Below are 15,286 nucleotides of genomic sequence, written 5' to 3'. Positions count from 1 at the left end.
TTTTTAAGCTGCTAATTAACAAATTACCCATTAGATCCAAAGTTTTGTGTCATTTTAAATCTCAAATGTTTTCTTAAACCAAAGGGACGATGTTCAGTCATGCTAGCCAAGCATAAGCACAGGAAATCAGAGGATCGGACGCAAAAAGCAGACACTCGGATGGAAGGCAGTCCATCAGGAAACTGAATACCAAAATCCACTGAGAATCCAAGAGTGGATACAAGGCGGGTTAGTTAAAAACTCAAGGTAGATTTATTGACAAACTTAATGTAGCAGTGTCCACACACCCGGGGCTGGGATCTGAGCGAAGGGAAAAACACAGGATGTTAGTTGCAAAGTCTAAGGGCAGGATCAAAAACTCTCATAATCTAGAAACAAGATCTTGGCTGTAGCGCTTGTTACCACGGTGGGTTAACGGACGATCTGAAGTCGAGCTGGAGTGTTATTAAAAAGGTTGACTGCAGGGATGAGCCTCAAGTCTAGAACGCTGCAGGACATCAGCTGAGCAAGAGGGCTGGAGTGCCACGCCTACATAGCCACAATAAATCCAAAAAAAACAGGTACTGGAGATGAAATACAGATTAAAAAATTCAAAAATACTACAAAATTCCAAGCTCTGACAGAAGGTGACGAATCACAGAAAACTCAGGTGACAGGCAGGCAGGGCGACATACGAAGTCTATCTCACACTAAACAATTCAGAGACAGACTTATATACACTCAAGGTGGCAGGATGATTAAACACAAGTTAAACAAATTCAGACAATCAACAGGAAATACATAGTCAGGAAGCAAAATAAAACAAGACACAAAACCAGACATGTTCAAATAAAACAGAACACAAAACCATGACATGTTCACCTTAAACAGTGCAACCTTAGCTTCATTTGTTGTTGTGATTCTGCCCACCGGGCAAATATAAGTCTAATCTTTTTTGGTCCGCCAACTTCAAAGGGAAATATCTGGCTTGTAAGCTGCTAAATACTCCACTATGTTGACAAGCCGGTAACTGTTTTGTCTGTCTTCCATTTGGTGCTGGGCAGGTAGCGGATAGAGTTTACCAGAGCATATTTGCAGAAAACAGGTGCCTGATACTGCTGGGAAACTACCCTACTGAGAGTAGAATCAAAACAGTAAATTTGTGGAGTGGAAAACCACAGCAACAAGCTGAAAGATGCTAAAATGCTGTGTGAAGCTGTGTGGAACTACAGAGTTGGGTGATAATTCTATGCGGGATCAGTACATCTTTCACACTTAATGATTTGATTGTAAATACAAAAATATTGAGCAGAGCAGTTTTGATCTCAAGATTTTGTCTTGTGAATTCCCCAAACTTACAAGCGTTTGATGAAGAACAATAATAAAGCTCAAGATACAAAAAATTTGAATGGCAATAAGTGGGAACGCTAGCGATTTTACCCATCAGAGTATGTTTACAGGTCTTGGGGATTACTATTGCATATGTAAAAAGTTGAACCAAACATTTTGTGGCTCAAGAGATAGATAAATTGTGTAAAGTGATGTCACTTGAGTCAGCTTCGGTTAGGGCAGGAGACTTCAAGTTTTTTGAAAATGAAAAATATCTGGGAGTGTGGAGTTACAAAGAAATGAGCTTACCAGGCCGCTGTAGCCTGCTCCTCATCTCTGCCTGAGGCTAGCAGCTGGAGGCTTTCGTGCTGAAAACAGCTGCCTGCTGCTGGAAATGACAACGATGAGAGTGGTGAGACTGGACCGAACATGCTGTAAGGCTCAGTGGAGCTGCAGATGTGGCATTGAGTTTCTTTGGTTTCATCATTACCACCAAGCCCTTTTGTGTTACATGTCATAATTTGATCCGTTAGTAATGTTGGTGCATATTGCGGAGCATTAGGTCAGCAGAAAGTAGTACTTTAAGACTGCTTATAGCTGTTTTCTCTCTCCTCTTCGACTCTTATCTGTTTCTATTTTTTTTCACTTTCTGGCCACGTTGGCAGGCAGCAGCTGGCTAAAGCCAAAGTCAGAGGTCAGGGCAAGTTCAGGGGAAAGTCAGAGTCATCTATCGTTGTAAGGAGAATTAGACGGACAGGTTAGCCTCTCGCCCAAATGGGGGTTATGAGTTGCCTTCTACAAGACTCAGTCATAATGAATGTCATTGCTGAATTCTGCACCATGAGCTGTTAGGAGAACTGAAGCAGTGCCAACTGAAAAAGTGATATGATTCTGGCTTACCTGTCAGAGTTAGAATCAGTCGGCTTGTATGTTGCGATCCTGTCAGGTTCACTCCAGCAAACGTCACATTCCTTCGTTAATCTAAATTCTGCCCTCATTCTCCTCTACATGTGGCTCTGTTGGAGAGCTGGGTTGCTCAACACAGACACATTTGCCAGGTTTCCTAGCAACAAAAGAGAGATGGAAGCAGGTTGCTGACAGAGCTCCTCAACTTACAGACTCAAGATGCCTCTAAATATCTGCTATAGCCAGCCAAGAAGCTCCAGCAAGGCCCAGCAGTAGATGAGTGACCCTTGCTAGGTTGTCAGTTGGTTTTTGTGATTTTGTGCAGTATTCTGCCAGCATGGAAAATGTAAATCCTGCTGGGTTTGGCTCCAAGATGATGGATCTGCTGAAAGCAAAGTTACAGTTCTCTCAGGGCCCTCTGACTGCAGAGCTCTGTGATTAGTGGGTGTCATGCTTTATGATCATAGCAGAGACAGAGAAAAGTAAGTAATTTAAGCAGTGTTGAGGATATTTTGATATAATGTAAAATTCCCTTAATTATAGACCTGAAAGCAGGCCTTTTCAAAGTCTGATACTGAATGAAACTTAAAATCCTGACAATTCTTAGCCATGTTCTATGTTAGCAGCGTCTTTTTTCTATCAATTCTAAGCACATTTATGGATGTCTCTTCTTCTTCCCCCTCCCCTCTTCCACTTTCCATCACAGTTTGAAAACCTCTGTTTTAGAGAAACAGTTTAAAGACAATGATATAACTAGCCTCATATAAAGCTGCATATAAAGTATATGAATAATATATAGTTTACAGGAATAAAATAAAATGAAAAGGTTGCAGCCACAGGAGCCCTCACAATTAGGCCTTATAATATAATTTCAACCTCTGTATTTCAGCACTTTAAGGAGTTAAGAGAGCTATTTTGAAAAGGTCAACACAAACAGTTAGCTGTCTCATGAAACACTTTGAGGTCTGTTCACGCTCGGAGCTCTTCAAAACAAACTGTTGGCATTGCAGGAAGATGACACACTGCAACACGAACATGTCAGAGCAGCAACAGAAGTGGGAGACGGCGGGATACAGAGCTCTTGTTTCCCAAGAGAGTATAATGAGGAAAATACTATTAAAACAATCCCCTACGATTTATCTGGTGGTATGGATGATAAGGCTAAAACCACGTTTTTGACTTGCATCCATCAAATCCATCAAAGACTCAGTAAAGGGCTCACAACACTTTGCTAAAGTAAAACACAAAGACGAGAAAATATGCTTTGCATTTGCTGTAAAAAAGCAAAAGTGCATCTGAAAGCCATGCCCTTTATTTTTAAATCAACAGGACGTTTCTGCACACTGTCAAACTTTTCTTTTATTCACATTACCATAGATTGAGCAGTAACTTTTCATCCGCTTGGTGAGGTTCATCACTGTTTCCAATATAAAATAAAGTAATTACAGACAAGCAAGGAGGCCCTCGCCTCCAATTATGGAATACAAGAGGAAGTGGGTTGTTGAAAGACGGGATGCTCGGATAAAAGAGGAGGAGGAGATCGAGGATTTGGAAAGAAGAAGACGGAAACCGAGGAAAGGAAGAATTCTTGCCCTAGTTGATTCTTTCTTTTTGTCACTAAGAGGTGCAGAACACATTTCTAAATGCGAGAAGCCCCAACATGCTCAAACTAATAATTTTCCTCTTCAAAACTATAATTTAGTATGGGTTATCTATGCTGTGAAGATAAATCAACTGTGGTTAAATGCTAGGTGATGGAACGTTGTCACAAGAGTGCTACATCAGCATCTTGCAATCACCTTCCTTTCTGTTTCTTCCCAGTGCTAGCCCACTCCCTGAGGTACTAGCAAACCCCTACACTACAGGTCCCGCTTAAAACGCAACAATGATTCTGTTTTTAGTGCAGACAGCAGAGATCTCTGGAAGCCATTATGTGGCGGTGACGACGGAGATGTGCCGGGAAGTTGTTTAGAATTAAAAAGAGATCATTGATTTCCCCCGCACATCTGCCCTGCAGTTTTAAAGTGCCCACAGAGGTTCTGTTCACCCCGAATCAACCTCCCTCTGCTCTCATTTATTTATATTGCTGTTTATGCTAGACCACCCCTCCTTTTGTTCCTAATAGACATGAAGTAATGTTTCCCGTGACAGGGAGCTGCCCCGCTGTTCTTAACTTTCATGCGGAGGAGGTCTCCTCTCAGTGTCAACCCAGTCATGTAAATCAAGCCAACCTCAGACAATCCTTGGCGAATATTTCCCCTCAAATGTTCTCTCAACTGTGGTTGTTTCACTGAATCTGGGCACTGCGGCTTTCCCCTCCTTTAATTCCCCTCCAGAGATTTGACTCTCTTTTAAGTCTAGTTGTGCGCAGGCTCCCTCCGACCAGAATGCATCCATGTGTGAAAGCAGTGGGGATTCCCTCACACCATCCCTGTTTTCCTTCGTTCTGCTTCCCTCGGTTGGAAGGAGCAGTTAGTCACTCTAGCAAATTTTTTGTTGCCCATGATGTTGCGGTTAGTGTGTTGTGCCAATAGCTCACTGTGATCAGATGTTCACTCTCACCCTCCATCTAGCTTAGTTAGCTGAGAGCTGGCAAACTATTTGGACAGTTTAATGTGCATTAACATCTGATGGATGCTCTGACGTTTGTGTGTGAAGTGATAGAATGTATGTCTTATTTGAAAAACTTGTTTTAAAATGTAAATTGTCGCAGAACTGACCACATTACAGTTGTCTCCCTGTAAATTTTCTCATCTTACTCTTTGTCAGTGTTCGCAGAGGCCACCCTTAGGGCTAATGGGATGGGCTTCAGCCTCCTAAACATGCCAGATAAGATGTATTGTTACTACAAGACACATGGTTGGTACAAGTGGAAGGGTGTGTAGCCAGTAGGTGTGTGGGTGTGTCTGCTGGGAGCTGGATCAGCCTCCTGTGCAGAGGTCTGCCTGTGGGTACAATGTGAATAGCTGAAGTGCAGACAGATCTGCAGTGTCTCCGGCAGTCATGCTCTACCATGTTGGATGGTACTTGCTCCTGGGATGCCTGTTACTGGATTTAAATGGATTGCACGTGCAAGGACAAACGCAGCAGAAAGGACAGGTACTGTCTGGCCTGTTGCATATCTGAGTTTTACCTTTTCTTTTGTTCTACGCTGTTGTAAAGTAGGGTGTGTAATGCTCTGCAGGCCATTGTATTGCACACAGTGTGGTGATGCTTTCAGTGATTTTACTGGGATGAGCACCCTTGCTATTATGGCTTTTATGGCTCTTGAAGATTTGACATTGATGTTTAAAGTTCAAGGTTACACCTGCTGTAGTTTGCAGTTTTTGTATTTAAAAACGAATGATATTATTTAAGGGTAGCGTATGAGATTATAATCCAGTACACGTCTTTTTCTCAAAATCAGTGCTGGAAAAAAAAAAATCAGGTTTTTGTACCCTGGCTCTGTAAATGGAGTGGCCCGCACCCCGCCACACAACTCTATTCCAGCTGTTCCAGCCATGATTTGTGTGACAGGTAACTTTAAATGACTTGCCCACAGACATTCAGCTTACTTTCTAGTTTGCCAAGACATGCTGTTGTTGCGACGTTGTGAGTATCGCTGTCTGGAGCTGGTGTGCTGGCTCTGGAAACGTCTCATCCTCTCTGCATGTTAGCTTTGCTACTTCATTTGGCTTATGAAACGATATAAAGATCAGTTGGATTACATTTTTAAATATCCATCAGCATATTAATGCCTAAAAAGGCAGCAGACATTATGGCACATTGTTGGAAATATTCTCTACATGCATGTTGAATGAGGTTAAGGCGGCGCCCACTTGTAACTCTAATGGCTAGCTCACTAGCAGCTAGCATATTCATGACATTCAGTGACAGTCAGTGTCATAGCAGGCACTGTTAAATTTAGCAGATTTGGCAAATTGTATCATTAATTCCAGTATGTAGAAAAATTAAAAATATTCTTGTACGTAAAAGCTTTGAAAACGAGTGTCAAAACACTTGAGAGACTTGAGATTGGCTACATACATTTTATTCAATGAATTTCTAAAGATCGAAAGTCATTAATAAAGTCAGCAAGTGAATGCCATTGTTTTTGGTTCCATCTTACTTGAGAAAGACACATCACTCTATGGTTTCGTCATTCAGAAACATACAGCAGAACAATACACCTCCCTGTATGGGGGCTCTCCATCTGACTTTCTGATTTCTGTGGCTATCTAGTGTGAAAATGAGAAGCCTTCACCTAGATGCATGTGGAAGCTAACTAGAGGTTGCAGAGCAATTTTATTGTTTCAAAAAGTCACAGTCTTTCTTTTATCCCTCTGACATGCTTTATGATCTTATACACCAGGACCACCACTAGCGATTTGGTGGACACTTTGATCCCAACCCAACAGTGGCATTTCTAACATGGGTGGTCCTGGAGATGACGGTGTTAATACTGCACCAAATCTGCTCAGTTCCTGAACAACTCACAATAGAAAGTCCTATGCTCACTCGTGTGCATGTGACAATTCTGATCAACAAACACATAAACACAGTTAAATACACTTGCAGGCATTAACATTTATGCTTGCTCTGATTTGACAGATTGAGTCTGTGCAAGTTCCTTGGCAGCGTTTGTTAATTTTAGCAACATTTTACTAATCAGAGTAATAATTCACTTTTCCCCACATTTTTTTTTTTTTTACTTAAATTCACCTCTGCCCATCCTTATTCTTGAAACATCAGACCACTGTCATCATGCATTTTTCTGGGCCAAATTGCCTACTGCTACTTGCAAGACCCAGCCAGTCTGAGAGCGTCTGCATACCTGTGTCTTGGTTAGATTTACGGACCTTGCCATTTGATTAGCCCTTTATAGGAGCAAGTGTTCATTGTCTGCGTGTGTGCATGTGTGTGTTGATGATAGCGCTCTTGCCTGCAGCGCTTGTGTCAGGCTGGGAGGCCTCCATAGATATCTCATTGCTCACAGCAGAGGATCTGTCAGCAACACATGCAGACAAACTGCTGAGGAGAATGGAAGGACACAACACTGTGTTATAACCATTAATCTAGGCCAGGTGTGCTCTGTCAACATCTGCCCTGATCATAATTTACTGTGTTTTCCCACAAATTCAGAGTTGCAGGAAAGTTGAGTCGCAGAGAGTTATTTCAGCATTGATAGACATTGCTCATAAATACTTTTAATTTCTAATGTAATGGAACGTATGTGATTGTACTGTATACGACCTCTTTAAGTAGTTAAAAAAAAAAGTAAAAATATATTTTAGCTGAATTGCAGTTAAAAGCTTTCATTTTCAAAAGGAGAGTTTATCAAATGTATCCAGACATTGTTCTAACAGCACCATAAAACATTACTTCGCAATGACACTGTAACTGAGACAGTAATAAGACAAGGCCATCTGACAGTGTGATGGAGAGCTTCAAGTCACTGCAAGTTGGACCACTGGCTGCTTTGAAGGTTGGAAAAGCAAAGTGAAAGCAAAAATGCAGAAGCACTGGTATAGCCTTAAAGGAATAATGTTTAAGATATGGCCAAAATTTTAGTTTAAAACATTCAAAAAATGAAATAACATTATATACAGAATTTGAAGAACAGTTCTGACATCAAAGGCGTCTATGTATATTGTTGCAGAGATATCAACTGAAGTTAGCATGCTAACCAGCTAGCCTGTCCTGTGTCATAATAACACTTTGTACCGCAATTGGCGATAGTCTCATATTATAGCTTAGGCTTTCCCCTGTAGTTTCAACTTGGAGATTTGTGCGAGCAGAAAGCTTGCTACGTTACGCAAGCTCTCTTAGCTTTTTTTTAGCCTAATAAATAAACTCAAAAAATGTCACAAAAGAAAATATTCTTACACCAGTTTTGCTTGTAAACAGAAAAATACAATCGTAGAAAATACAAAACTTGTGTGATTTCCACTGTTCCATTAATCACCAGCTTTTTTTGGTCGAAATATTGACTTTATTCACCTATTTAGATGTGAAAATATTCGGGCTATACACAATGTCGCTGCCTCTCTCTAGACACCTCTCTTGTCCTCGTCTGAACCTGCCATGTCTTCGTCGTCCCCAAAATCAGAGTCCTCTCTGGAGCTGTGGTAAATCTTCTCGGTAGTGTATTCCCTGTGGTCAGACTGGCCTCAGTCAGTCTCAGAGGCTGTGTTCAGTCCCTTTTCACTGGGAGTTTGCTGAGCCCCGTTGGTACCCTGACTGTCATTTGTTCACCCATAGATGGGGTTGGGCGAAAACCTTACATTGTTCCTCCGCTCAGACAGTGTGTTGTTACGATACAAAGGCATGAACACACACATAAAATAGACAGTGTCCTTGCTTGCTTCAGCTTGCTACTAAAGAGCTGGTAGAGACAGAGCGAGTGCAAACATTGTCTTGGCTCATGTTATAAAGGTTTAAAGAAGAAGAAACGTATTAGAGATTTGTTTGACAGGATAACTACTCAGATGCATGCTATGCAGAGTAGAGAGTAGAGTAGATCTGTGAAGTTGTTGAATTTTAAACTGAATGATCTTATGAAGCCTTTAATTGTGCCGTTTGGTTTTAATGCTGATGACAGCTCATGAAGTTGCCCCTATTTACCATACACACACAGTTTGGTTAAAAGTCTGTCACATGTCTGTCATTTACAGTAAATCAGAGATGTCCTGTAATGATTTGCTGAGATCATGATAAGGATACTGACTTTTAACATACAGAGTGTAGAGTAGATTAGTACTTAAACTTTGTCTGAAATTACAGTGGCTAACCATCCTTCGAGTTTCAGTTCCAAGTTTCTGTACCTTGAAGAAAGGTTCTGTAATAAAGCCTCTGATATGCTGGCACTTTCAACTCCTATAATGCAACCCAGTAAAACCTTTCATTAGACCTTCCCTACCTGTTAAACACAATCGTCTTTAAATGCAGGTTTTCTGTCAAATAAATGAAGTCTCAGTCTTACCTCCAGCTAACCCTATTGACATCATCACATTGATCACAAGGCTGTGGAGCCTATGGAGGAGTGGGCATTCCACTAGTCACAGGGTTGGTGGTTTCTCCTGTCCACTTGAGCAAGACATTAAAGCCCAAATCCCCATCTTGCACAGTAGCTCTGGTATGTGAGTATGTATGTGAAGAGTTGCATGAGGAGGAATTGTGAGGAATGTATGGCGCATCGATCTAACGCTATGCTGGTATCAGCGTGTGAAATCCAATGTTGAACTATACAGTAAATCAGTTATTCTACTGCAGGCATCCTTTACACACAGTCATATTTGTCTGTAGTGAGTCACTGCCTTATGTTTGTTGACTATGTGGTGCTCTGCTTTTACATTTTTATACCCTGAGACACGTACATTAATTACATAGCTTTCAACACGCACAATAACCCAGAAGAAGATTTCCCTAAAACATAACATCATGCTATGATGTTTCATAGAGTATGTCGTTCTTCGGTGAAGAGTGTTTGACAACTATCGGCTCCTGACTGACTGGCCAACGTGTCATAGTACTCCAACTAAGTATGGCCTGGGCTGGCGTTCATAGGGCTATCTCACAGACTGGTGGGGAGATAAGCTGAGGGGATGGTGTTGAGCAGAGGAGATCTGGTGTCAGCTTATCGAACAGGGCTGGCTGCCTGACTGCGGTCTGATATTAGAGTGAAAGAAAGGGCCTTTGTTCTCAGTGGGAGCTCTGTGTTTGGTCTCTTGCCTATCTCAGCTCTTCACTGGCCCTCGTTATCCCCAACCATCCCCACAAAGGCTAGGTTTCACTGCAAATACAGCTTTTAAGTCTGACTGTTGTTCTAATATTTCAGATTTGATGAATGAAATACAGGCTCATCTGATCATTTCTGGGTAACATATCATTCTTTCTGATAATGCAATCAGAGCATGCTCAATTGAATTTTGCCTTAATAAATGCCTGTAACCAAATATGAAACCTTGAACTATTGCGTAAAAATGCATGGCACCATTGTATTCTTCATGTTTGTTACCCACCCTACCTGCAGCTCCCTGAGCTCTTCCAATGGCAGCTTTAGTATAGCTCTCACAGACAGGTGGTTGTGTCAAAAACATCATGAACCAATGCCCTCCATCAAAATCTATAAAAGTTTTGGTTGGTGTAAAGGTATAAAGAGGGTTTCTTGTCACATAGTAGAGCCCAAATACTACCATAAAATGACTTGAGTGCCACAGATACGAAACATTGTTGCGACCAAATATATACTTTCACTCTACCCATTAAAAAGTGGCATTTATTTTGCAGAATTTATTCAGCTGAGATGTCAGAAAACATTTCTCACCTCATAATTGTACCAGGATCAGGACACACACCTCCGTTTACACTAAGCCATGAACAGTATGCAGACCTCACCCCCATACATTTAGTATTTTCTTTGCCTCCTTGCTGTTTTCTCTGTCTACCATCTGTGTGCAATCTAATAAAAAAGACTAAGATCCTACAGTCTTTCTAATAGCTCTGTAAGGTTGTTAGCATTTAGCTCAAAGCACCACAGTGCCTAAGGCTTTGAGCTAAATGTCAGGATGCTGGCATGGTCAAAATCACAGTGGTAACATGTTAATGTTTAGCAGGTATAATGTTTACCATGTAAACCATCTTTATTCAGCTTGTTAGCACGCTAAGATTTGCTAATTAGCATTAAACACAAGGTGCAGTTGACGCTGATGGGCATGCCATTAGTTTAGCAAATATTTGGTGGCAAATCTGGTGTACCAGATTTCATAGATGTTTCATTGATGGCAATCTGTTTCAGAGCTGTGGAGATATTTCAGTCTGAACCAAAGTGGTGGACAAAGTGAAAGACAAACATTGCCTTCCCTAGAGACATGGCATCGTGTGGCTAAAATGGTACAGAGAGAGCATCTTTTTGTAAAAAGTTTTTTTTTTGCAGGCCTCTTGAGACTTGATAGTTACCTATTGATATGCCATACGGATACAAAGAAGTTAACAACGTTTAAAAGTACAAAACTGTATCAGTTTGAACCGGCTTTGCCAAATTGTTACTGTGGCTGTTTGGTATTGTATAATATTGTGATGCAAAAGTTAAACCTTTGATGTGTAGAAAGAGAAAATGGGGAAATGACAACACAAAAGACCTGTATAAGCTCATGTATTCTAAAAGGCAGTCTAAGAAAAAATCTCCAAGCGTGCACACTCCTCCTCGCCTCCTCCTGCCCTCCTGCTCTCCATATGTCTCTCAGCTCCACTTTAGTGCTCTCCATTTCAGCCCATTAGGGTCATCAAACAAAATTTACAGCCCTTTGGTCCCTTCCCCTTAAAGGCCTCTCTCACTGTGCCACTCTTCCCTAAGGCCCAAGATTCTGATGTGTTGTGGTGTGTGTGTGTGTGTCTATAATGCAATATGACAAGCAAGGGAAAAATGCCTGCGTCGTAGGGTTTTGTGTGTTGTTACTTTTGTTTTGTTTACTGTCACCTCTGGATACCACAAAACTTTAAACTGCTGTGTTTGTTTTGAAATATTTTTTAGTGGCTGAGACTTCGAGAGTCAATAATAATACGTTTATACTTTGACTTACGTTCTTAGCCAAACTGATTTACAGTGAGAACAATTATACAACAGTTTTATTATAAGTCAGTTTTATTACTATGACAGTGACTGCTGTCTCGCTGTAGAGGAAAGTAGCTTTTACCCAAGGGTAACGAGATATATATAAAAAAAAAAAAAACAGGTGTTGCATCAGAGGAGCCTCCGAACAAAAAGGTAACACAATTACAAATGTAGATGTGATATCTAACCGATGATAATGACGATCAAAGATCAAATGGAGGCTCCAGCAGTGTGGAGAGTGCTATCAATAAACATATTTACATATTTACAGTGGTTTTGCTCCAACAGGCAACTCTGTGAGAACCATGGAGATGTTAATTAGAGACAGCACATTCAAGTGGAACGAAACAAGACTAAATCAGTAGTGATGTTGAGTTTTTGATGGCAGACGTGTCATGAGTAACTGTCTTGAAAAGATGAGAAACTAATCGACTTGAAGGCAGCAAAAAATTATGCCAGATGTCAGTGGAGAGTTGATGACAGTTTTCAACAAGGGAAGAGGGTCTGCAGCAGTGTTTTGTCTGAGGGTTGTAGGAGACAAGTTTTTGTCCTTAAGTAGGAATAGTTTCATTACAACCATCACATTTTCTTTTTTTAATGACTTTCCATTCTTCGGCATTAAAATGTGATTTAACATACATTGTTGGGATGAGGTGGTGATGCTTATTAATTCCGTATTCTCAATCATCTATTTGGAAGGTAAATGGTTCCCCAGATTATTTGTGTTTCACTCATCTGCAGGTACAAGGTCTATGCTCTCAATCCAGTACTACTAATTTAACATTGGTTTGTTTGAGTGTAATGGTTGTTAGGAAATTACACATTGGAAGAGGTGAAGTTTATATGAGTAATCTTTATTGCCACTCAGACAGACTCGCCAACACAATAAAACTTAGACTAAGAATTTCTGGAAGACTGTTCTCGAATGAGCCCCAATTCTTCTTCTGTTTCTCAACAGAATATGTTTCTGCAACGAGGGAGTTCTAGAGGGGACGGGACGGTGCCTTCAGGATCCGATCGGAAAGGTACAGTAGGTCGTGGGGATGTCTTTGTGGTGGATGAAGAAACTGACTTGCTGGATCCAATATTCCAAAATGGCGGACAAGTCAACCCTCAGTGGAAACCTTCCAGAAATGGACTGAAGGGAAGCCAGAAGGAGAAATCGAAACTATTAGAGGAGAACATAACCACAGACAAAAAGACCGACTCCAGTGGGAGAACTACATCACTGTTCCCCAGAAAACCATCCAATGACATCACTGACCTGGACATCGGAAGTGCCACCAAGAAGCCCTCTGTGGGCTTTCCTGTACTTCCTACGATCCCTTCAGATCCCAGAACATCCACAGACTCCACACACACACTAAGGGAGGAGACAGATGAAAGGTCCGGGTCTGTCTCCCCTACACCTCATGTCACCATCACCAATGGTAAACAACCAGACAAGGAGCAACCCGGCATTGTGACCATTGTATCCAGGGACAGAGACCTGGTCTTGGGCTCGGATGGCAAAAAGTATCGGCTCCAGAGAGGACCACCGGGCCGAATGGGTCTCCCAGGACAGGAGGTGAGTGGTCATACGGTCTTCATGTTGATTTAATACCATTGTTTTTAATGCATGTATTTATCCAAGTGTTCAAACTACAAAAAAGAAAGTCCTCTTGAGGTTGCTCTGCCTGATGTAAACTGCTCAATGAGAATTTTTGTTTTTGTAGCTATTGCAGGCCGAGGCTTGTTTCCCACTGAATTAACAGTACATTTGATGTATCATATCAGAGCTATCTGTTGTCGGATGAGATAAAAAACAAACCTCCTGAATGAAGAAAGTGCAACCTCTGTTTATGCTTTAAAGCTTACAAGAGCTGTTCTCCATCAGTTGCCATCTGAATCTGATCAAAGAAGGTTACACTGCTCAAACATATGTTGATCCACATGGCTTTGGTGCCGCGATCTGAGCACTAAGGGACGCGTGTTTAAGATGTCTCAACAGTTTGTCATAGCATTACTCAATGTGAGGATCTTAACCCCCATAGAAGTTATCTTATTGGTTCCAGAGAGTAAAGTCATTTTATAGTATCCAATCGGAAGGTTTACCTGGTATGAGAGGTGGGTCATCACAGAGACTGCAGGGCAGACAGAACCAGAACCAGACTGCACATCTGGTCATGTCTGGGCCGGTCTCCGGAGTCACGCTGCCATAAAATCCACAGGATTACTCAGCAAGATTACTGTGATTGATGACGGCTGTAGGGAACATAAAGGAAGATGTTCTGTCTTCCTCTTCTCATGTGCTGCATTTTAGGTCTTGCTTGCTCAGCAGTATATGTTAGCCTGTAGAATTAGCATTTACAAGTATTGTGTTGAACTTTATTATGTTTTGACACGATATGTTAAGCGTGTTTTTTAGGGAGATACAAAAGAATGTTACTATGTCATGGCCACAGAAAATACTCATCTCTGATTGACTGGCAGGTGCATTAAAATGGTATGACAAGCGTTTAACAGTTTAACCGCTGTTCTAAATCAGTGTGAAAGGTGTACTAAATTGCTTGATGAAATTGACCTAATCATGAGTTAAAAAGACCAACTTTGTTAAATGGATTGTGACTTAAACACAGGTTCCCTTGCTTTCCTCTGGACATAGTAAAGATACCCGATTTATGGATTTGTCACACAGTTCCAAGCAGTTTAAATGTATGTATATCCCAAATACACTTTAAGCCATACAATCTTACAGTGGTTGATTGGCATTCAAGGTGTTGGGAGGGAGATCTTAAAATGAGTTTTGTTGTGGCTTGTTGCTATTTCCGCAGGGCTGTCCTGGTGAGCCTGGCCTTCCTGGGTTTAAAGGTGATAAGGTAAGAAAAGTGTGTTTATGACACATGATGATGTTAAGCTGGTTCACTTGACTCCTAATGATGTAAGTGCACCTCTTAATTAATCTTAATTTCCTCCAGCTGAACTCAGACAAAACAGAAATCCTGGTCATCGGGCCCCAGCAGATGGCAAATCAAATACTGCCATCTGCTGGTTCCCTAGTAAATCACATTAAGCCTGTGGCAAAGAACCTTGGTGTTTGGTTTGATAGTAATTTAAATTTTGAGCAGCACACCACAAAACTTGTTCAATCATGTTTTTATCAACTTAGAAATATAGCTAAAATTCGATCTATGTTAACTTTTAAGGACACCGAGACCATTTTACACGCCTTCATCTCATCACGCCTGGATTATTGCAACAGCCTTTTCACCTGTTTAACCCAAAAATCTATTGATCGACTCCAGACTGTCCAGAACTCAGCTGCCAGGCTTTTAACCAGAACAAAGAAATATGACCACATTACTCCTATTTTAGCTTCATTACACTGGCTCCCAGTATGTTTTAGAATTGACTTTAAAATTCTATTGATCACTTTTAAAGCTCTTCATGGCCTCTCGCCTTGTTATATTTCTGAACTTTTAGTCCCATACACACCAGCAC

The 15,286-nt window shown here is 41.1% G+C and overlaps 1 protein-coding gene and 1 long non-coding RNA gene across 2 annotated transcripts in view; one reads left to right on the top strand and one right to left on the bottom strand.

The window, feature by feature from the left end:
- LOC123982278 (collagen alpha-1(XI) chain-like) overlaps positions 1-15,286 on the top strand; it is a 74,579-nt gene that overhangs the window by 46,553 nt on the left and 12,740 nt on the right. The window contains exons 7-8 of the mRNA XM_046067719.1: positions 12,765-13,373; positions 14,620-14,664. Coding sequence (XP_045923675.1) covers positions 12,765-13,373; positions 14,620-14,664 — 654 coding nt within the window. The remainder of the gene's footprint in view (positions 1-12,764; positions 13,374-14,619; positions 14,665-15,286) is intronic.
- Positions 230-2,347, bottom strand: LOC123981878. The gene is made up of 4 exons (XR_006827842.1): positions 2,209-2,347; positions 1,618-1,696; positions 403-528; positions 230-300 (listed from the first exon to the last, which is right to left on the bottom strand). It is a non-coding gene; the product is annotated as an uncharacterized LOC123981878 (long non-coding RNA).

This window comes from Micropterus dolomieu, linkage group LG13 (assembly GCF_021292245.1).
Source record: "Micropterus dolomieu isolate WLL.071019.BEF.003 ecotype Adirondacks linkage group LG13, ASM2129224v1, whole genome shotgun sequence".
Classification (NCBI taxonomy): Eukaryota; Metazoa; Chordata; class Actinopteri; order Centrarchiformes; family Centrarchidae; genus Micropterus; species Micropterus dolomieu.
Note: the sequence above shows the minus strand (reverse complement) of the source record. Positions and strands in the feature narration are given on the sequence as shown.